We start from the raw sequence: 23,707 nt of genomic DNA, 5'->3' as shown, positions 1-23,707 counted from the left end.
TCTGATCGAGGGGGAGTTTCAACTTGTGCCCAAAACAGGTGGCAACTTGTTGGGTTGACCACAACACCTGACAGGTAAAATGCAAACCTTTCTTACGTTTGTGCTCGAGTTAAGTACGATGGGCGAGCTATCAGTATGAATTGTTCTTGAAAATTAAAATGGTGACTTTTGTGTAAAAATGCAAGTGAAACACGATAAATGCAATTACATTTTATACTTTGATTACTTAGACAGATGATGCCAATGACAACTATTTAAACTAAACGAAACTTCATGTATTTAAGATATCATAATGTACCAAGATATGTCAATTTCAAAATGAGCTTCATAAACTTAGATCTAACGTCACGAAGCAATACGTGTAACAGAACATACATCTAATATCATGAAACAGCCCAAGCTTACTTACTGTGATAATTGTGTAGTGGTTAGGGAAGGTTTTGGTTGGATACACTGGTATCATATATGGAGCATGCACGCCACAAGTTCCTGCCAAGAATCATAATGAACAGGATAAACATTTTTCATTCCGTCATTCATATTTCACTGCAAGTTAGTTGATTTGTCAACATAAAGCTCCATTTCACTCCCAAAGAATAGATACTGAGGTATATACAAACATATAACATAGGAGCAGAAGTAGACCATTTTGCCCCTTGAGCCTGCTCTGTCATTCAATATGATCATGGCTGTGTTTGTGTTTTATATTCAAGTTCTACATTGCCATTGACCCCGATAACCTTTGATTCCATTGCCTAACATTAATCGATCTACCTCTGGCTTAAAAATATTCAGTGACGCTGCTTCCACCAACTTCTGTGGCAGAGAATTCCAAAATCACACAACTTCTGAGAGAAATAATTTCTCCTCATCTCAATCCTATAAGGGCTACCCTTAATTTTAAAACTATGCCCCCTAGGTTTGAACTCACTCTCAAGAGGAAACATCATTTCCAAGTCCAAGACATGTCAAGACGATTCAGGATCTTACCCTCACTCTTCTAAACGTCCGTGAAAACAAACCCAGCCAGTCCAGGTGGAGTTTTTTGAAGAAGTGACCAGAATGGTTGACGAGGGAAGGGCTGTGGATGTCGTCTATATGGACTTTAGTAAAGCGTTTGACAAAGTCCCTCATGGTAGGCTGGTGAAAAAGGTTGGATCTCATGGGATAAAGGGGGAGGTGGCTAGATGGGTGGAGAACTGGCTTGGTCACAGAAGACAGAGGGTGGTAGTGGAAAGGTATTTTTCTGGCTGGAGGCCTGTGACTAGTGGTGTTCTGCAGGGCTCTGTATTGGGACCTTTGCTATTTGTGATTTATATAAATGATCTGGAAGAAGATGTAACTGGGGTGATCAGTAAGTTTGCGGATGACACAAAATTGGCAGGACTTGCAGATAGTGAGGAGCATTGTCAGAAGCTACAGAAGGATATAGATAGGCTGGAAATTTGGGCAAAGAAATGGCAGATGGAGTTCAATCCTGATAAATGCGAAATGATACATTTTGGTAGAAATAATGTAGGAAGGAGCTATACGATAAATGGCAGAACCATAAAGGGTGTAGATACGCAGAGGGACCTGTGTGTGTAAGTCCACAGATCCTTGAAGGTGACGTCACAGGTGGAGAAGGTGGTGAAGAAGGCATATGGCATGCTTGCCTTTATAGGACGGGGCATAGAGTATAAAAGTTGGGGTCTGATGTTGCAGATGTATAGAACGTTGGTTCGGCCGCATTTGGAATACTGCGTCCAGTTCTGGTCGCCACACTACCAGAAGGACATGGAGGCTTTGGAGAGAGTACAGAGGAGGTTTACCAGGATGTTGCCTGGTATGGAGGGGCTTTGTTATGAGGAGAGATTGGGTAAACTGAGGTTGTTCTCCCTGGAAAGACGGAGGATGAGGGGAGACTTAATAGAGGTGCATAAAATTATGAAAGGCATAGATAGGGTGAACGGTGGGAAGCTTTTCCCCAGGTCGGTGGTGACGTTCACGAGGGGCCATAGGTTCAAGGTGAAGGGGGGGGGGGGGAGGTTTAACACAGATATCAGAAGGACATATTTTACACAGAGGGTGGTGGGGGCCTGGAATGCGCTGCCAGGCAAGGTGGTGGAGGCGGACACACTGGGAATGTTTAAGACTTATCTAGACAGACATATGAACGGAGTGGGAATGGAGGGATACAAAAGAATGGTCTAGTTTGGACCAGGGAGTGACACGGGCTTGGAGGGCCGAAGGGCCTGTTCCTGTGCTGTATTGTTCTTTGTTCTTTGTTCCAACCTTTCCTCATATGATAACCCATGCATTCTGGGTATCGAGCTAGTAAACTTACTCTGACCCTCCTCTAATGTATTTACATCCTTCCTTAGATAAGGAGACCAAAACAACACACAGTATTCAGGATATGGTATCACTGATACCTTACGTAACTGAAGCACAGCACCCTTACTTTTATATTCAATTCCTCTCAGAATAAAGGATAGCATTCCATTAGTCTTCTTGATTGCATGCTGTACCTGCACACTAACTTATTATGACTTCTGCAAACAAACAATTAGATCCCTTTGCACCTCGGAATTCTGCAGTCGTCCTTCGTTATGTAATACTCTGCTTTTTCATTCTTCCTGCCAAAATGAACAATTTCACATTTTCCCACATTATACCCCATCTGCCAGATTTTTTCCCACTCATTAAACCTCATCACTACATACTTTACTACCTTTGTTTAAATCAGAAAATGTTGCTACCATGCCTTTGGTCCCCTCATCTAAGTTATTGACGTAAATTGTAAAAAGCTGAGGCCTTAGCACAGACCCCTGCGGGATACAACTTGGCACATCCTGTCAATCAGACAAATACCCAGTTAGGCATTTCCTGGTCTTCTGCCAGCCAGCCAATCTTCTATCCAGACTAATTTGTTACCCCGCTACAGCATGAGCTTCATTTTCCGCAATAACGATCGATGTGGTACCTTATCAAATACTGTAGTAGATTGGATCAGCAATTAGTAACTTGCTGGATAACACTGTGTTTGAGTGTAGGCAGAGATATCCTGCTGCCAGTGGTATAACGCAAACCCCACTTTTGGGATTGCTATTGTATATAATTTTTTACAAATTGAAATTACGGCCGCGATTCTCCCATCGCGACCTGCAACTTTTCTGGCGGGTCACGGTGGGAGATGCGTGTCGCCGGCCTTGTTCCAGGATTTGTGCATGCGCCGGGAACGCATGCACATCTCCCAGAGCCGGCAAACAGTCGCCGGTCAGACCATGCTGGAAACCGACGGGAAGACAGGTAAGTAATTTGAATCTGTTTTAAATATGTTTTCAATCTAATTATCGGGAACTTTCCGGTCCCGATTGAATCTCCCACCCCACCAGAGGTACTTCATTCCGGCAGGGTTTAGACTAGCTCCCCACGTTCGGGTAGCTAGTGGGAGATCCCGCCGGAATGAAAGGGGGGGGGCAATCGGGGCCCCCCAAGGGGGTCAGGCGGTGGGGGTGGTGCCCCTGGGATAGGCACCCTGGCAGTGTCAACCTATGCCCCCAGCACTGCCCATCGGGCATTGGACAGTGCCAAGGGGGTGGGGTTGGGGGTCCCGCTGCCATTCTGCAGACATGATCGGTCTGGGATGGAGGAAGAGCAGCGATTGGGGCAGGCTGGAGGGGGGCGTGGATTGCCAGGAGTGGGGGGGCCTGCCTCTACGGGGAGGTCTGCCTCCAGGGGAGGTCTGCCGGGATGAGGAAGATGGGGGAAGGGGAAATCGCCACTGATGGGGGGGGGGGGGGGGTGACTGTGCAGCGGGGTGCTCCGGGATGGGACGGGGATCAGGACTGGCCCGGGAATTGTTGTGGGGGCCGCGATCGGGCTGTGGGGGAGGTTGGAGGGGTAGCACTATGGGGGTCCCAGGCTGGCCAGCAAACGGGGAGTCTGACAGATCGGGACCACTGTGCATGCACAGAGTTCCAGAACTGTCAGACTCTGGTGCGAATAGGCCCTACCCCCCTGGGTTTTTAATGAGATTCACGATTGGGACCTCTGCAGTGCACAGAGTGCGGAGATTCGGGTGAGAAGCTGAATTGACAAAACAGTCGGGGTTTAGAACAGTTTTCCCACCAATTCAGTGCTTTCGGGAGAATCGCAGCCTACATTTCAGATGTCCAAATGGACACATGACGACAAACAGAGCAGTAGCAAAAATAATGATCAATGTGAACAAGTTCCAACATATCCAGAGAGAGAAACCATGTCAATAGAGTCTGAAATAGTCGACGTAATTCAATAAAGGGATGTGTAAAATTATGAGATTCTGCAGAGGTCAATGTAGATTAGGCACCAACAACTGGTTGTTGCAACAACAATATCTTGGGTTTGGGTGGACAGAACACAAACCTTTGGAAGTGCTTGAAGCTGGGAAAGTAATTTGCAAGGCACAGCAATTTTGATTATTTACCTCCAAGAAAAGATAACTTATCTTAGTAATTCCTTTATCTGGTTTGAGTAACATAGTGGCAATATTTAAGCAGAGGTCCACTATTGCTCTAACCTACCAAGCCAACATCTCACAAAAATAATCTTGTTGAGCGGCAACACTCTGGTTCAAAATGCTGACTTTATAGGTTCCAGATTGGTAAGAGGGTCAAAGGTTATGGGGAAAAGGTGGGAAAATGGGGTTGTGAACCTTATCAGCCATGATTGAATGGCAGAGCAAACTCAATGGGCTGATTGGCCTAATTCTGCTCCTATGTCTTCTGGTCTAATGGAACAGCTGAGTGATGCAGCATGAAGGCAGCGTGACTGTTGCTAGGAGAACACATATTCATCAATATGATGATTTGAGCAAGGTCACCCACCAACTGCAGGTTCAGGCAGTGGAACGCTTTGCCGCTCCAATATGTCTCCCCATTGTGATTTGCAACTGCCAAGCCACATGTAGTGGACACCTACACCATTGGGGAGCCATCCTGACCAACCATGTGCCCACTCTTCCTGCTTCTCTTTGGTTAGATAGAAGAAATGAAGTCCCTTTCCAGGGCTTTGATGATCTCCGTGAGGTAACAATTGAATGATAAACTGAGTGTGTCAACAATGTTGCCGCTCCAGAGTGGAAATAAAGGGCCACCACGGCCTTGATGGCCATTGGCAGTGCCATCCTCACCCTGCTCTGCAGCTGTAGGAGCTGACACAGTTCAGTGACCATCCCCTCTGTGAAGTGTAGCCACCACAGACACTGTTCCAGGATAAAGTGGAGGTGGAAGAAATACTCCATGAATGCCCAGAATCCTCATGATTTTGAACATCTCTGTAAAATCTCCTCTTAATCTCTCTTCTCTGAGGAGAAGAACCCCACCTTCACCAAGCTATCCCCATAACTGAAGTTTCTCATCTCCAGAACCATACTCAGAAATCTTTACTGCACCCTCCTCAATGCCTTCACATCCTCCTGTCCAGAACTGAACATAAAATTCCAGTTGAGGCCAAACCATACCTACATTGTTTTTGTACTCTATGCCTCTATTTATAAATTTGCTCTCGAGAGAAGTAACATTGCAAGTCAGGAGAAAGATTCTGAGGTTTATAAACATTTATGGGCAGGATTTTCCACGCAGGCCACTGCATGTTTTGTGGTGGCAGAGGCAAGGACTAGAAGACGCCACAGCATAAATAGCCATTCACGCCAGAGGGATCTTCCGGTCCCGCCAACGGTGCACCCCGTGCCAGTTTCCTGGCAGCGAGGGGTGCATTAAGAGGAAAACCCTGTTAACAACGTGGGACCAGAAGATCCTACTGCCAGACGGTGGAGGGGTGGGAGGAGGAGGGGGGCTGCTTTCCATCACTGCAATACATGCGGCGAGTTGCACAGTAAATTGCTCCAAATATCTTCCATTCCAATAGGTCATTTTTAAAATATATACATGGTGCAGTGAAGATAATTTATTCCATTTGTTACCCATTTTCTTGATCATTATTTGGCTTCATTGCAAACTTTGATGGCCAAATTGGAAGCTTGAGCCATGGCAAACTTTGGAACATTATGTACATTTTGTAAAGACAGTTTTAAAAAGGCCCATTTTGTCCCTATTCCAGTTGGCTCTGATACACAATAACCATCAGCTTAAAAATTAAAATGAAACATCATCACCATCACAATTAGTTTTTAAGACATAACTGCCAAAAAGTTCTGTGGACTAACGGATGACCAATAGAATAGCTGATACGTGGAATGGCTATGGAACATTTGCACAATGAGAGAGACTTGCACCAAGAGTAAAGATTGAAGCTAATTTGTGGGAAGGCAGGAGCAAGTTTAAGCAATAACTTTCAGAATGCATTTATGTAAACAAGTAAAGAGGTTATATTTGTTCTTCTCCATTTTGATGCTACTTACTCAGCTTGTCTATAACAGGCACAGAACTCTTCCAGTTCTGCAAATAATCGGATCGGAATCCATCTAATGAAATCAAGATGACAGGAGGCCGAGAATACCTGGAAAAATCAGAACGTTGGAAAGAAATTCAAGTTTAAATTGTTCCAATTTTCTCAGAGAAACAAGTACAAAGTGAATTCTCAAATGCAAGTGCATTTATCTCTGATGTTTTTACGTATGTATGAAATAACCAACACTATCTCATGTGGGAATTTCTTGCTTAATGCCACCTGCACAATGTCATTTCATATTAATATTGATCTCCAATACCCAGCACTCGGATCATGTTGCTGCTGTTTCTTGTTAATTTCACTGAAGTCCTGGATGTTTCATGCAGTTCTCGTATTGAGCCTGCAAGAGTTGGATTTTGAGTGAAGTGGGGAGCAGGCAATCTCGCGACAAGATTATGAGCCTCAGACAGATTGGAAGCAGCCCAGATTTTTATTTATGTCCAGGTTGCACTGCCCTGTAAGTGGTCTCCAGCAGCCCTTTAAAACACTGTGGGTTAATAACTCACCATCTTCTACAGCGTAGACTGGTTGAGTGTGCACCGTGCCACCTTGTGAACTGCGCAAAACAGCAGCTGTCACCTGTCGCCATCTTAGTTTTCTTGAATTGTTGTGGTATTATTTGTTAATTTTACCCATAAAATTCATTCATATAAAACCAAAAGAGAGGCAATGATCACAAAGTACTTTATGTTAAGAAAAGACAGCAAAATTAAGTTACACTTCAAGTGAAATTAGATATTATAAAGCACACTGAAGCAGGTGAGCATACAATGGATATCACTACAGTTCTTGGCTTGCCAGCATCAACAGTGAGAACAGTATTAAAAAACAATAATAAAAATAAGAGTTGGGTAAGCTGACAACTCTTTCAGCTATTATTAGATTAAGCAGGAATAATCAGACTGGAAATATGATCAACGTGGAAAGACTGCTGACCATATGGATTGAACATCAAACTCAACAATGCATGCCTCTTAGCTTAACGCTTAACTCAAGAAAAGGTTAGAAGTTTGTACAATGATTTTAAGATTGACTATGGTGAAAGTTCAAATATAGAACCATTTAGTGCTCGTCATGGGTGGTTTGTAAGGTGGAAAATAAAAACCATGCTTACGTGCATGACATTGTTATAAGTGGGGAAGTTGCCAGTGCCGATGATTCAGCTGCAGAAGGATAGATTCCTCAACAAGTGTTTAACGTGGGTGAGATTGGTTTATTCTAGAAAAGGCTGCCTTTCGTGACATACATTTAAAAAGGGAAATAAAGAGAGTGTGTGTCAGGCTTTAAAGCAACAGAAGAGTGCCTGACATTGCTTCTTGGTGGAAATGCAGCAATGGTTGTAAAGTAAAACCGATGCTTGTGCACCATTGCCAAAAGACCAGGGCAATGAAGGGTTATTCAAAGAATAGGCCATCAGTAGTGTGGAGGGCAAACAAGAAAGCATGAGTAACTCAAGCAATTTTTGAGCATTGGTTTCCATCGTACTTTTGTCCAGCTGTTAAAGATTATAGTTCCGCAAATGATCTTGCCAAAAAAAGCAGCATTGCTCCTCCTGGACAATGCTCCTGGCTATCCTACAGCTCTTGATGACCTCAGTGGCAATGTCCAAGTGATCTTCCTGCCACCTAACACTACCTCCACTTTTCAGCCCATGGATCAAGGCCTATTCCCACAGAGAACCTTTGGGCAGGGAAATGGAAGGTGACGATCCTTCTACCCTAAAGGAATTTTGGAAGAATTATAACATTGTTAAGGCCATTGAAAACATCAGTGTGGCATGGAATGAGGTTGCCTCATCCAACATGAATGTATGGTGCATGGAGAAAGTTGTGGGCAGAACGGACATGGACCAAGGGCAGGCAGAAGGGATTAGTTTAATTTGGCGTCATGTTCAGCACAACATAATGGGCTGGGAAGGCCTGCTCCTGTGCTGTACTGTTCGATGTCAATGTATTAGACTCAGAGGCAATGTGGAGCTTAGTGAGAAAATCCAAGAGACAATAGTAGAAATGGGTGAGAAAATTGGATTGGGTGAGCTAAAGACTGTTGCTTGCCTCTGATGGAGAGGTGTCTCTGCTGAGAAACTGAAAGAAATGGGATAACAGAGGCAGGGGGAGGGGAGCGGGGATAATGAGCAAGAAGAACAACCAACCAAAAATTTAGCTCAAAATCATTTGATTATGCCTTGAAAAAGCTTGAAGACACAATGGCCTGATAGAGAGTGTAGTTCAAGAATGACCAGAGATATTAACAATGCAGTCAACTGCTACAGGGAGCTTTATAAAGAAAAAAAAGTGCAGCTGTCACTCAAAATATTCTATGAAATACCCAATGCAAAAAGCCCTTCAAATGATACTGCAATGTGTCCTTCTAATACTCCTCAGATACTCTTCTAATAGCCCTTCTAAACAGTCCTCCCAATATCCATTAGCTATGGGAGCCTTAGCTGATGCTTTCTCTCAATAACCGAGCAACACTGAAGCAAAATGAATAGCTTCTATTGAAGCTGTGATCTGATAGCTATGGCCAGGCATTGAAATATTTAATCTTCCCTTTTAATTCTTTCCGAGTGATCCATAGGCCGGTTTCTATGGGTGGTGGAGCTTGCCATTCCACCAAAAATGTAATCTTAAAATGTGTCCCTACTCCAGCAGGCTACCCTCCAGATATTTAGTGCTCTGGGAAGCATTCATTGGCTTAAGATCAGCCTCTGCCTCATCTGAGGAGGAAGTCCCACCGCTGAGCACTGCCAGCCAATATGTTTGACGGTTAGCAGTCTAGTCCCAGCCACTGCTGGCACTGCACCCAGGCCCCAAAGGACAACCAGGAGCCAGAGGACAGTAAGTTGGGGTGTTCTCAGCATAGCCAGGATAGGAGGTCCCGAGGTGGATAGAGCAGGAGGTGTACATGGATATGGGGATATCCGGGCTAGGAGCAGTCCTTGCGTCAGGAACCTCTAATCGGAAAAGGGGGTCCATGAAGGAAGCACTCCCACTTTCCTTTCCTGCCCAAGGCACCTTTTTACCCATCACCGACCTCATCCTGCTGGCCGGAAATTTGCAACTGGGGCAGGAAGTGATCCACAAGTGGCTATTAATTGGCTACCTGAGGAACTCAATTGGCACAAGGGCAGGCATACCACCTGACGTTTGGTGCTCAGTGTTGCTACCAGGTAGGTGGCAGGAAAGGCACCAATGGAATTTTACAGGCCCCTTCATGCCTACAAACCTGCCAGCAGGAACCTTAAAATTCTGCCCACAATTCATCAGCCAAAGGTCAAGATAAGAGCAGTACAAGAACCATTCATCCTCCTATCCCTCTCTCTATATAGGAAAGCAGTTAATTTCTTCACAGCACCTTCCATAATGGCCCAGCCAAGATATTGAGCTGAGCACCTAAGCCTACGAAGCAGGCCGTCAAAATGTACACATACTGCCATTAACAACAGGGATAACCAAGCTTATAAAATGTTGTTCATTTGATTGCCCCTAACCAGGCTTCATGAACTGACCTACAATATTTAAATGAAGGAACTAAAGCAGTCCTACCCTTCTGGACACTGGGCTGTGTCAACATCTTCACAGTCATCCTGCAGCCAGCTTATTTTATCTGTGTAAAAAAAAAATTGTCCACTTCAATAGCATTATTTTAAAAAGTAAATAACTTAGAAGAATTCTATAGCCATAAATACATTTCTGATAATAAAATCATTTTCAGACAAATATAATCTCTGTACAATTAAGCTCAGCAACAATCAACAATGTGTGCCTATTATTAAAATAGAATCACTAAGGTAAAAATTAAATCATCATCCACTTGACACTTCTGACTGAAGGTGGTTGCAAATGCTTTTTTTTGCACAGATATGCTGGGCACCCCCATCATTGAGGATAGACATGTTTGTGGAGCCTCCTCTTCCAGTTAGCTTGTTCACTATCCACCAACATTCATAACTGGATGTTTCAGATAAAGATTACAAAGAATTTAGAAAATATTTCAATCTTGCCATCAAACATCACAATGTGTTCATTGTCTGTTCACAGAACGGTGGTATCTGACATCTCTCCTATTCTAATCTACTGCCGATTAACTCCCTACTACTGCTGAAACAGGAAGGAGAGAGCAACATTGTTTTTTTAAAAAGAGGACAATAGCATCAGCATATTTACAACACACAATTTTTGTGCAGACTTTCGGAAATAATTATTCCATAGAACTAGTTAAGGTGGAATTCTGAAAACACTTCAGGGTCTGACTGAACCCGGCGTGTCTTCCTCGAGAAAACAGGCAGGTTTTCTCACCTGACCTTCTGACAGTCAAAAAACAGGTGGGTGTAATTCACATCGCCATGTTGAGGGGCAAGGCCTAAACACACCGGTAAAGCCTGACTGCACTGAGATCAGGGTGCCATTTTTAAAGAACACCCCGATGAGAGGAAAAAAAAAATTTTCCCCACCCCAGCACAGAGGTCTCAGGGGCTCTGTCCACCTCGGGATTAAAGCCATCATCTTCAAACAATGCCCCCCCCCAACACGATCAGAGCCGGCATCACTTCCACCCCATGCACCAACCCCCACCATCCACCAAACAGCCATTGCTGGCTCCCCCCTCCCCCAACCATTGCTGGCAACAGATGCCATCCCCAAAAAGTCAGTGCTGGCACCCACCGCACCACCCCAGCACCCCCCGAACATCACCAGCATTGATCGTACCCTTTCCCCTGCCCGCCCCAAACAGCCACCACCAATATCCCCATCGCTCCCATGTCCATTCCCCCCACCATGACAAATCCTCCCCCTGCCTCATCCCAGTGAACCTCTCACTAGGGATAGCCCCAGGCACTGTTCGCTGCCACTGGTTGGCACTACCTCAAGTATGGCACCCAGAACTGGACACAATTAGAAATCAGTTCAAAACTGAGATATATTGCAATAAGGACTGATAAATACTTAGTAATTTCTTGAGGAAGGTACAGATCAAGCAATAGTTTAATATTTGAGAATATTGAACACAAGAGTATAGACATTTAACATTAACGAGTTGAAATTGCAACGGTGAGTTCAGTTCATTTCCTTTAGTTTACTTTCTTCCTAAAAAGTCATGATATATGCAAGAACATTACCTTTGCAGATAATGTTGTAATTGGTACAGCAATCTTTATTCTGAGTGCAATCATCAGAGCATGAACAGCCACTTTCTGTCACATGCTTCTCACCACAACGCAACTTAGTACATGTCCAGGGGGCATCTAAAACAAATCATCAAAAAATTTGGAACATATGAAACTGTTCCATAACTGAATCCGATTTTCGTCACCATAATTCGTAGGAGAGAGTTCTCTTGATGCAGAAAATTGTGACACAACAACAAAGCCTATATTTATGTAGCACATTTAACATAATGAAACGTCCACAGGCACTTCACCAGGAACACTATAAAACAGGATGACACCGAGCCACATAAGGAGATATTACGTCAGACAACGAAAAGCTTATTCAAAGAGATAGATTTCTTAAATGTCTTAAAGGGGGAAATACAAGGTAGAAAGGCCGAGAGATGTAGGGAGGGAATTCCAGAGTCAAGGGTTTAGACAACTGATGACACGGCCACTAATATCAGGGCAATTCTGAAGAGGCCAGAATTAGAGGAACGCAGATATCTTGGAAGGTTTTGGGGTTGGAAGAAATTATTTGATTTATTTATTATCACATGTGTTAGTATACAGTGAAAAGTATTGTTTCTTGCGTGCTATACAGACAAAGCATACTGTTCATAGAGAAGGAAAGGAGAGAGCGCAGAATGTAGCGTTACAGTCATAGCTAGGGTGTAGAGAAAGATCAACTTAATGCAAGGTAGGTCCAGCAGGGAAGAAGCTGTTCTTGAGTGAGTTGGTATGTGTCCTCAGACTATTCTATCTTTTCCCGATGGAACAAGGTGGAAGAGAGTATGCCCAGGGTGTGTGGGGTCCTTGACTATACTGACTGCTTTTCCGAGGCAGCGAGAATGATTAGATTCCCTACATTGCAGAAGGAGGCCATTCGGTCCATCGAGTTGCACTGACCATAATCCCACCAAGGCCCTATTCCCATAACCCCATAGATTTACCCTGATAATCCCCAGACACTAGGGTCAATTTAGAATGGCCAATCAACCTAACCCGCACATTTCTGGACTGTGTAGACAGTGTCAATGGATGGAAGGCTGGTTTATGTGATGGACTGGGTTTCGTTCACAACCCTTTGTAGTTTTTTTGTGGTCTTGGAGAGAGCAGGAGCCATGCCAAACTGTGATAAAACCAGAAAGAATGCTTTCTATGGTGCATCTGTAAAAGTTGGTGAGAGTCATAGCGGACATGCCAAATTTCCTTAGCCTTCTGAGAAAATAGAGGCATTGGTGGGCTTTCTTAACTATAGTGTCAGCATGGGGGGACCAGGACAGGTTGTTGGTGATCTGGATACCTAGAAACTTAAAGCTCTCGACCATTTCCACTTCGTCCCTGTTGATGTAGGGGGCATGTTCTCTAATACATTTCCTGAAGTCGATAACTATCTCCAGATAGGGAGGGGTTAGGCCTTTGGGGTATTTGAAAACAATGATGGTATTTTATCCCAGGTGAATGGATTTGAATCCAGTCAGATTGATGGAAGAAACTCCCCCCCCCCCCCCCATTGGCACATTGAATCTTTCCGAGCTACTCAAGGCCAAGCAGAGTCATGGTCAGAGGGGAAGAGGATAGTAGAAGACGCTGTAATTTCCTTCTCTATTTCCAAAGTAGGAGGAAATAAAATGTCACCCACTACATCCGGTTGATATTTCTGCTTATTGAAGTGGGCTATATAACCATTCAATGACTGCTGCCGGAAGTAAATACATGTGGGCTTTGGCAGAGAAGAAGATGAGGCCAAGAAAAATAAGTAGGGAGTAGGTGGATAAACATCACTCTGAACAGTAAGGCTCTCACATCTGAAATGCATTTATACAACACAAGGTGCAGTGGATGCAAAATATTTGATGCCTGTCCAGAGGCCTCAGGATGATGACTATGGGAAATAATCATTTGCATTGGTGGAGTAAGAATTGTTGTGTTCAAATGTTACAGCAGAGAGGTTTCATTTGTATCTTTCCGAATCCATAACTGTCCAGTTCATCCCTCATACACACTGGAGGAGGAAAATTCATCTACATTCAAAAACAGACAGGCAAGGAGTATCCTCCACATCTGAATAAGATATAAACACATTGGCTGGAATTCTCCCAAAAAAATTCTAAGTGTCGAACTTGCGGGAAAACTGGAGTAATTTACGTTGGTTTTTTCAGTGGGAGCTCAGAGAAGAATCTCCCACACTCTGTGCACTGCAGAGGCCATCAGCGTGAATATCATTAAAAGCTAGGGGATGAGGCCTATCTCCACTGGAGAGGCTGAAATCAGTGCGCTGAGTGGGCCACTGAGCATGCAGAGATCTGTCACTGCCGAGATCAGCACATGCGCAGTGGCCTCGCACTGACAGCATCCCAATTGCTGGCCAGTTCCATGACCCTGCAACACCGGCTCTCTGCATCAGCCCCCCACCCCACCCGATCACTGGTCCCTTGACCATTCCTGGCACTGTCAGGATGTCAATTCCCACGGGGCATCCTACCCCACCCCAGCCCTGTGCCCGACTCTCTGGGGGACCCCCAGTTGTCCACCTTTCACTCCAGTGGGGTCAGGCCGCTAGCTTCCCAAAAGTGAGGAACTACTCTAAACCCCGCTGGAATGAAACACTCTGGCGGGAGGGGGAGATGCTAGCGGACTTGGAGACTTCAGTCCTGGGCCCGCTAATCACATTCAAATTACATTAAAATCCGCCCCACCACATATCTAATGCAGCTCTGTGCTTATTTCCGGTGTGGAGCTGACGGCGACAGACATCTGGCGCTGGGAGAAGTGCTCGGGCCCGGACACCCAACGTGGATCATGCTAATCCAGCCTCACTGAAATCTCCCGGCCCGCTGCGCTAATGAATAATAGTGGGACAATCAACCCCATTAGATCCAGATCTCATTATCAACAAGCAGGCGAGGTAAAGCCACTTTATTGGATGGCTCCATATAGCTCGCAATAAAAGAAACCTCAAAAGCAGCAATTGCCTCAGGAAAATCCCTAAGGGGAACAGGAAGAGTGACCTTCTCCTCTTCACTCCAATTTTACAAACTTGCCTTGTTGGCACCTGTGGTCATTGGTCCCTTCAACATCTATCAGTTAGGCTGCACCTTCCGCCCGCCCCCCTCCCCCGCCATACCTATAATCTTTAATAGCATATGAGCCTTTTTCACCAATTCTAAAATCATGACAACACAAGATACTACACTCAAACATCTTTAAAGTTTATTTATTATTGTCACAAGTAAGCTTACATTAACACTGCAATGAAGTTACTGTGAAAATCTCCTAGTTGCCACACTCCGGTGCCTGTTCGGGTACACTGAGGGAGTATTTAGCATGGCCAGTGCAACTAACCAGCACATCTTTGTGGAGGAAACCAGAGCACCTGGAGGAAACCCACGCAGACACAGGGAGAACGTGCAAACTCCACACAGACAATGACCCAAGCCGGGAATCGAACCCAGGTCCTTGGCACTGTGAGGCAGCAGCGCTAACCACTGTAATAATGCCGCCCCTAATCGCATGTTGGAAGGTTCTCCATAATAATTTACATATATGTAATGCTTTTCATAACCAAATTAATAATTTTGAAATGTAGTCACTGTTGTTAGAAAAATGTTAATTAATTTACGCACAGCAAACTTTCATTGTGATGATGATTGAGAGATAAATATTTGTCAGTTCATCTGGGAGAACTCCCTTACTCTTCTTCACCTGACCAGGCAAAGGGGGCCTTGGTTTTAATGTCTCAGCTGACCACTTGTCACTTCTCTCAGAGTTGCACAGGAGTCTCACCCTTTGATTTTTGTGATGAGACTGAGACATTAACCCTGAACCTTAAGACTCAAGATGTGAGAGTGCGACCAACTATGCCACATTGACACATGTTCCCAGGTCATCCGAAGTAATCAAACAGAACTCCAGGATGCCAATTAATGCCATAACTCAATCTTTGCCTCTTCTGCAATTTACAGATTGTTCTCTGCCCTTCTGCCCCCTCACCCCTGACTCCCCAGCAGGAGAGAAATGACTAAGTGTTGTGCAGTGCAGGTTCACATCAGTCCATCCTTTTCTTTAAATTGCAGGCATGAAGATCGTAAAGTCGCATGTGAACACTTGGCAAATTGCCTATTCTGAGCTGGAGGGCCATGAAATTGCTTGATGGTCACTGTAATCTGTACTGTCATGCACTTTTTCTAGTTTTCCCATATGCAGTCTAGTCTCCATGAATTGTATTCCCACTTACTTTCCTTTTATTTGACTAGTTGACAACTTAAGACAGACCAAATCGCCTCTGATTTACAACTGGCTGAGAAACAGCTATGAGCTAAACATATTTTTTTATCTGTGGTAGCATTCAAGTAAACATTTGTACCATCAACATTATGGGTTTCAACTTACTGCAAATTCACTGTAAAATGAACAGCTACCACAAGGCAAAAAAATCAGGCCAGATTGTTTTCTAAAAGTCAATTAAATCCTCAAAAACAGAATATTTCTTTTCCACATAAAATGCTTTCCAAAATTGGATTTGAGCGTACACAAGTGAACTTACAATTCTACTCATTTTTCTTGCAACCACAAGACTTATTTTTATATATAACTGAAAGACTGCATTTTACTGAGGATTTTCTGTGGTATTCAAACAAGGATGTGGCTGGAAGTTTCAGAATAGTTGCCTTTTTACCCAGTTAAAGGTTTTCTATTATAATGTTCCTAATTTCAGATTTGAGTTTCAGCCCACGGTTTTCCCTTTGGTGTTCGGAACTCTCTACAGGACTTAACACCAAAAACAACTTGCATTTATATAGCACCTTTAACATAGAACAATGCCCAGGGTGCATCACAGGGGCATAATAAGAAAACAAATTCACACTGGGTCAAAGAACAGGTGGTTAAAGACTTAGAGAGTTGTGTTTTAAGGAGGATCTCTGAAGGATGGAATTGAGGCAAAGAAGTTTTGGGAGGGAATTCCTACTCCTGCTCCTAATTCATATTTTCGTATGTATGATTAACTTGTGGCAGAACAGTAAATAATTTAATGAGACACTAAAAGCACAGAGTGTAGCATGATCAGGGTACAAAATAAAAGACAAAATAATCTCGTCAAAGTCCAAACTAATTTATTCCAAAATAATACTCATCTGTTGTTTACATAGCATACAAAATGTGTATATGATATGGTAGTATTTGGCACTATACCAACACAGCTTTCTCAGTAGGTATGACATTGCAAGGTCCTTGCTCTGAATAGTAGGAAAAAGGTTTCAGTATTTTGCATAGTATGGGCGGCATGGTGGCACAGTGGTTAGCACTGCTGCCTCACAGCTCCAGGGAGCCAGATTCAATTCCTGGCTTGGGTCATTGTCTGTGTGGAGTTTGCACCTTCTCCCAGTGTCTGTGTGGATTTCCTCCGGGTGCTCCGGTTTTCTCCCACAGTCTGAAAGACGTGCTGGTTAGGTGCATTGACCCGAACAGGCACCGGAGTTTGGCAACTAAGGGAATTTCACCGTAACTTCATTGCAGTGTTAATGTAAGCCTTACTTGTGACTAATAAATAAACTTTAATTTTAACACCACCACAAAGCAGCCTAGTCAATCACAACTGCTGTGGTATAACTTACCAGGTTTAGGACTATAGGCTTCAAATATAACAAACTAATGTGTCTTAGCCTTAAGTACATTTTTAAAACAATTATTATTTTTCTTCTCCATTCCTTTTCATTTCCAACTAGTTTACTGATGTGCAATGAGATAGGAAGCTTGCTACCCTCACCCAGTCTGACCCAAATGGAGCACCCAGGCCCACAGCAAAGTAGTCGACTCTTAGTTGTCCTCTGAAATGCCCTAGCAAGCCCCTCAGTCATAACCACTCACTATGAGAAAGAATAAAAAAAACAGACAGATCGCTTAACTTCAAACTAGGTATCGGATTCTGATAATGACAAGTGCCCCCAGGCAAGTCAATTTTGCAATGGATCGCAAATATCTGGACAATTGTGCTTAAATTGGACAGTGGATTTTCTGCCGACATTCGTAGAATGGAGCGGCATGGAAAATGCTGCGAATCCGCAGGAACGAGAATCTCAGCAGTGAGATCACGTTCTCTGATTTTCCCTGCCCCTCACCGGTGATGTATATTCTTAAAAGGCTTCCCCATCATATGTTCCCTCCAAATAAAGAATCGCCCCTCATCGATGTGACGTCACATCAGCGAGGTTTACAAATGGTATTTAAAAACATGAAGCAGTTGAGGGGAACCGTCAGGGCCACAAAGGTAAGTAGAGGCCCGGGGGTAGATGGACCTGCCTCGGCAAGATGCTCTTTCAGGGAGTCAGTGCAGACTCGATGGGTTGAATGGTCTCCTTCTGCACGGTGGAGAATAGGATCTAAGCTAATACTGCTGTGGATATACATCATCTGGCATCTTGTTTGGCTTAACTTTCCAAAGAATTGTGACACATTTTGACAAGCTCCCTAACCTTTTCATTAATCTAAAATGTCACACCAGTGGCTGTAAGGCAAGCAAGGCATTTCTGAGCAGCTATTTTAGGTTGGATAAAGCTTCTGAAATCTATCTTGAATCAGTTAGCTTTCACCAAAAATATGTTGATGGCTTCATGCCCTTTTCAAGGTTGAGTATGTCATCTGGGTGGCATTTGAAGGTGACATCTTCCTAATTTTTAAAGTCCACTTTTGTCAGTTCTAGTTGATATGAAACATCCTATGAAAGAGCAGAAGATTGCTTTTGCTGCCCAGCTCAGCATTTTCCACTCAACGGACAATAAAGAAGAATAAAGTTGTAATTTCTCTCGTTATATTCAGATAAAGCTCGGCACAACATCGTGGGCCGAAGGGCCTGTTCTGTGCTGTACTGTTCTATGTTCTATATAGATGCTGTTCACAAAATGGCAGTCACATTTTCCTAAATAAATTTAATTTAGGTGAAGTGCTTGAGGAATAGTTTTGAGAGCTGCAGTAAACTTGCAATTGTATAGCATCCTGAACATACTTTTGCCCTGAGGTACATTACAAGAACATCCTAAAACAAAACTTGATGCAGATCCACGTAGAGAGACATTGAGATAGACAGCCCAAAGCTTGGGGTCAAAGAGTTAGATTTTAAGGAGAGCCCAAAATGAGGAAAGAGAGGCAGAGAGGTATTGGGGAGATTTTCTAGAATTTGGGGTCCAGGCAACTAAAAGTAAGGCCACTAATGATGGTGCAATTAAAATCAGGCATGCTCAAGAGGCCAGAATCAGAGAGCGCAGGGATAAACATTTTAGTGCTCAGGGAGATTACAGAGATAGGGACAAGTGAGGCTCTGGAGGGATTTGTAAACAAGAGTTTTTAAATTGCTTAACTGGAAGCTGTGGAGTGATGTAAGACCATGAGTTGATGCAAGTTTAAGACAATCTCAAATTTATAAAAGGTAGAACTTGGAGGACGGACCTGGAGTGCATCAGAATAGTCTGCATGGAAAAGAAAGGATGAGGGTTTCAATAGCAGATGAGCTGAGGCAATGATGCTACAGATATGTGGTCAGAAGCTCACCTCAGGGTCAAATATAATGCCAGCCAGAAAGAAGACTTGATTTGGTAAATAGGGAATGGAGTTTGTGGAAAGGACTGAAGACTATGGGAAGAATTTAATGAATGCGACAGAGGTCTTTGCTGCCAGTTGGAGGACCAGTGGGAAATCTGCGCTGCTTTGCTCCGAGGAGCTTGATCCAATATCCAGGTTAGCTGGACACCGGCAGGCCTCCCACTCAATTGAGGATGCAGTACGGTAGAAATCCCACCTTCAAGAACTGCCAGCCAATTAGAGGCCAGCAGTTTTTCATTACCAGCAGCTTCAGCGGGTACGGGGCCACTGCCAGTATCACCATCAGGTCTGCAGGAGGGATTAGCCACAGATCCCCACGTAGTGACGAGTGTGGCTGGGATAGGGCTCATAGGGAAGTGACAGCAATGGCATGGGTTGGCTTACTGTAGGGCCACCCTTTCCTGATGCTGGGTCGATAGACCAGACGCAGAGCGCCTGTGAATGAGGGAGACATTGGTAGGCTGCCGGCAAAATGACAGGGCTTGCTGATGGCCTCCCTGGATGACAAGTCTCCTACTTGCCATTGGTTAAATACTAGCAGCAGTGTGAATAAACTACTGACAGCACGATCTTACAACCTCGTCCCACCCCACTTTCAGCGAGATGAACGATCGGACAGGAGGTGGAAAATCAAGTTCCTGCTCGGTTTTCTGCCTCCCCTGATCATAGCGGCCCTGTTTTGACGGCGAAATCAGCTTCAGATTTAAATATTGACTTGCTTTGCATGTCATTAACGTGTCCCGGACTCACTTACCTTCACCACCTCGCCAGCCAAAATTCTCCCCAGTGAGAATGACGCAAGGTCCCTCCCAATGGGGACCATACATAATGGCCTTGCTGGTGGCAATCAGAGGCTATTGAAGCCCCTGGATGGTCAGGGGCAGGGCAGTGCCCATGAGGCTGTGCCAGCCTGGCACTACCTACCTAGCACAACCTATGTGTACCCTGACACAGTCCACAAGGCACCCTGGCACTGGGCACCATAGCTGTGCCAGGACCAGTGCCAAGGGGGCACAGCCAGAATGGGGCAGCGCCGTGACAGGTAGGGGAGGCTCTGCAAGGGTGGGAGGGAAGGGAAACTCTGCTGGGGTTGGTGGGGCGGGGGGAGGGGGGTGATCGGTGGCGGCATGAAAGAGGACTCTGCAGAAGGTGGAGGGCTGTTGTAGGCTGCAAAGAGACATAGATAGGATGCAAAGCTGGGCTGAAAAATGGCAAATGGAGTTTAACCCTGATAAATGTGAGGTGATTCATTTTGGTAGGACTAATTTAAATGTGGATTACAGGGTCAAAGGTAGGGTTCTGAAGACTGTGGAGGAACAGAGAGATCTTGGGGTTCATATCCACAGATCTCTAAAGGTTGCCACTCAAGTGGATAGAGCTGTGAAGAAGGCCTACAGTGTGTTAGCTTTTATTAACAGGGGGTTGGAGTTTAAGAGCCGTGGGGTTATGCTGCAACTGTACAGGACCTTGGTGAGACCACATTTGGAGTATTGTGTGCAGTTCTGGTCACCTCACTATAGGAAGGATGTGGAAGCGCTGGAAAGAGTGCAGAGGAGATTTACCAGGATGCTGCCTGGTTTGGAGGGTAGGTCTTATGAGGAAAGGTTGAGGGAGCTAGGGCTGTTCTCTCTGGAGCGGAGGAGGCTGAGGGGAGACTTAATAGAGATTTATAAAATGATGAAGGGGATAGATAGAGTGAACGTTCAAAGACTATTTCCTCGGGTGGATGGAGCTATTACAAGGGGGCATAACTATAGGGTTCGTGGTGGGAGATACAGGAAGGATATCAGAGGTAGGTTCTTTACGCAGAGAGTGGTTGGGGTGTGGAATGGACTGCCTGCAGTGATAGTGGAGTCAGACACTTTAGGAACATTTAAGCGGTTATTGGATAGGCACATGGAGCACACCAGGATGATAGGGAGTGGGATAGCTTGATCTTGGTTTCAGATAAAGCTCGGCACAACTTCGTGGGCCGAAGGGCCTGTTCTGTGCTGTACTGTTCTATGTTCTATGATTGGAGTCGGAGTGGGTGAATTCTGTAGGTGGAATGGTGATCGGAAAGGGAGAGGGGGAATTCTGCAGAAGGGGTGGCATTGGTGGGGGGGTAGTGATGTCTGTGGGGGGAGGACGGGTCCCGAGATCTCCCAGTTCACTGGAGATTGGGGTGCCTGCATAATGGCGCCCCTAAAGCTCAACAGCCAGCTACCCAGTGAGTTCAGGTTCCACTCCACTCCCCCCCCCCCCCCCACCCCCCCCACCCCCCCCACCCCTTAGGGTCTCAATTGGCCTCAAGACCTAATTGGAGAGAGACAGGATGGTGGCAGGATTGCAGTGAGGTCCCCATGTGATATGGTACAAACTAATAATGGCATGATGGGAAAAGTGGCTACTTGCTCGAGGTGGTACTAACAAAAAACCACAGAACAAAGCAGCTGCTAAACCATTTGACCCTCGCCCAAACTAGTAAGGTTAAACTGAGGCTGACTCTGGTTATCTTAGGGAAGTGAAGTAATAAAACAATATAAGGCCAACTGGCCTGATCTCAGGGTGTTTTGACAAGTGCCCTAGAACTACGTACATACAACAAGGCCAACTGGCCTGATCTCAGGGTGTTTTGAGAAATACTTTAGAACTACGTACATAAACAAGATAAGGTCGGAGGTGAGGGAGTCACCGAACCATTTTGTTCCTTCAATGGACAAGATAATGTTATTATTGATAAGACCAAGGGGCCTCGGAAGTCACGCTGAGATGCCACTTGTATCGACGTTGCTACTAATTGTTTTATTGCTCATTTTCTCGCGTAAGCCTTTGTCACAAAACCTGATACTGATTTTGTATAAATTGTGGACTGTTTCTGGGGCTAGGCGCGGACTTGGTGGAGGAATTAGCAGCTGTACCAACTGCTCTCTGACATCAAATCTTAGCCATCTTCTGCGTGCAGAGCTTCGTTATTAAATGCTTGTTATTTTGACGAGAACGAATTTGTAGAGTCTGTCTTTTACAAGTAATTAGCAGGAAAAAAGTTACACTTCAACATCCACCCCACACCATGCCGCACAATCAAATGACCCCTTCCCTTCTTGGTGGCTGGGAGGGGGAGGGACGCGGGGGAAGAAGGCGTTGAATGATGTGGCAGTGAATTTAAATTCTGCCCAATGGCTTTGGTCTTGGCAATATTCAGATGAAGGACATTTCTGATCATCTCGTACTGATGTCAGACAGATTGTCTGATGATTTTGAGACAGTGGAGGGATCTAGCGATGTGTTAATAATGTTGAGTTGGATGTTATTGGTGTAAGTGTGGAAACTGATGTGTTTTTGCATGGTGTCATCAAAGGGCAACTCATCAATGCAAATACTCTTCACTCTAACTGGGTACAATCTTTGTTTTTTATCAGATTCCCATTTAAGTAACAATATCCCAGGGGGCACAGGCTGACACTGCCAGGGTGTCCATGCCCAGGGGGCACCACCCCATCCCCACCCCAACCCAACCCCCCCCCCCTCCCCACCCCCTGCCGCCCAACCCTCTGGGGGCCCCGCTTGCCCCACCCTTTCATTCCAGCAGGATCTCCCGCTAGTTCCCCGAACGTGGGGAGCTACTCTAAACTCAGCCGGAATGAAGTACTCCTGGCGGGGTAGGAGATTCAATCGGGACCGGTAAGTTCCCGATAATGACATTTAAAACACATTAAAAAAAGATTCAAATAACTTACCTGTCTTCCTGCCGGTTTCCAGCGTGGTCTGGTCTCCGACTGTTCTCCGGCTTTGGGAGATGCGCATGCATTCCCAGCGCATGCGCAAATCCCGGAACAAGGCCAGAGACGCGCATCTCCCACCTCAACCCGCCACTAAAGTTGTGGGTCGCGATGGGAGAATCGTCCCCCCCCCATCTCCGAGCTGAAGAGCCATGTTCCTCATTTGATATCGGAGGTTAAGTCCCGAAGGGAAAAATGTGATGAGGTGGAAGGACGCCAAAGACAAAATAACATCTGTCTGATAGGCTTTCTGGAGGGAATGGAGGGCCCAAATATCACAGACTTTGTGAAGAAAGTGAAGAATGTGCTGGAACTTGAGGGTGAGCCGCTTCTGGATCGCGCACACAGAGTGTTACGGGCAAAGCCCAGACCGGGAGGAGCTCCTCGGCCCATTATTGCACGAATACATCACACCTCAGCACGAGACAGAATCCTGCAGCAAGCAGCACAGGCACCACTCTGAGGTACCAGGAAAATAAGCTGTTGATATTTCCAGATTTTACCCCAGCGGTGGCAAGGGGAAGGGCGGCCTTCGCTGATGTCAAATGACTTCTGCATGACTGTCCTGGGGTCAGGTTTGGGCTTCGCTTTCCAGCCTGCTTGAGGATTACTCTCAACAATGGAACCGAGGACAAGTTCACAGCTCCGGTGGCGGCGATGAAATTTATGAAGCAGACTTTTGAATCGGGTGACCGCAAGTCGGCTGTAAACTGATATTTGTTTTCTATGAACCTGCATGCTATACCCAGATCAAATTGTC

At 45.1% G+C, this 23,707-nt stretch overlaps 1 protein-coding gene across 2 annotated transcripts in view; it reads right to left on the bottom strand.

The window, feature by feature from the left end:
* LOC144493624 (ectonucleotide pyrophosphatase/phosphodiesterase family member 3-like) overlaps positions 1-23,707 on the bottom strand; it is a 136,431-nt gene that overhangs the window by 77,378 nt on the left and 35,346 nt on the right. For both annotated transcript variants that reach the window (XM_078212867.1, XM_078212868.1), the window contains exons 3-5: positions 9,984-10,044; positions 6,386-6,483; positions 410-489 (exon numbers count right to left, since the gene is read on the bottom strand). In XM_078212867.1, coding sequence (XP_078068993.1) covers positions 410-489; positions 6,386-6,483; positions 9,984-10,044 — 239 coding nt within the window. The remainder of the gene's footprint in view (positions 1-409; positions 490-6,385; positions 6,484-9,983; positions 10,045-23,707) is intronic.

The sequence above is a fragment of the Mustelus asterias genome, chromosome 5, assembly GCF_964213995.1.
Source record: "Mustelus asterias chromosome 5, sMusAst1.hap1.1, whole genome shotgun sequence".
Lineage (NCBI taxonomy): Eukaryota > Metazoa > Chordata > Chondrichthyes > Carcharhiniformes > Triakidae > Mustelus > Mustelus asterias.
Note: the sequence above shows the minus strand (reverse complement) of the source record. Positions and strands in the feature narration are given on the sequence as shown.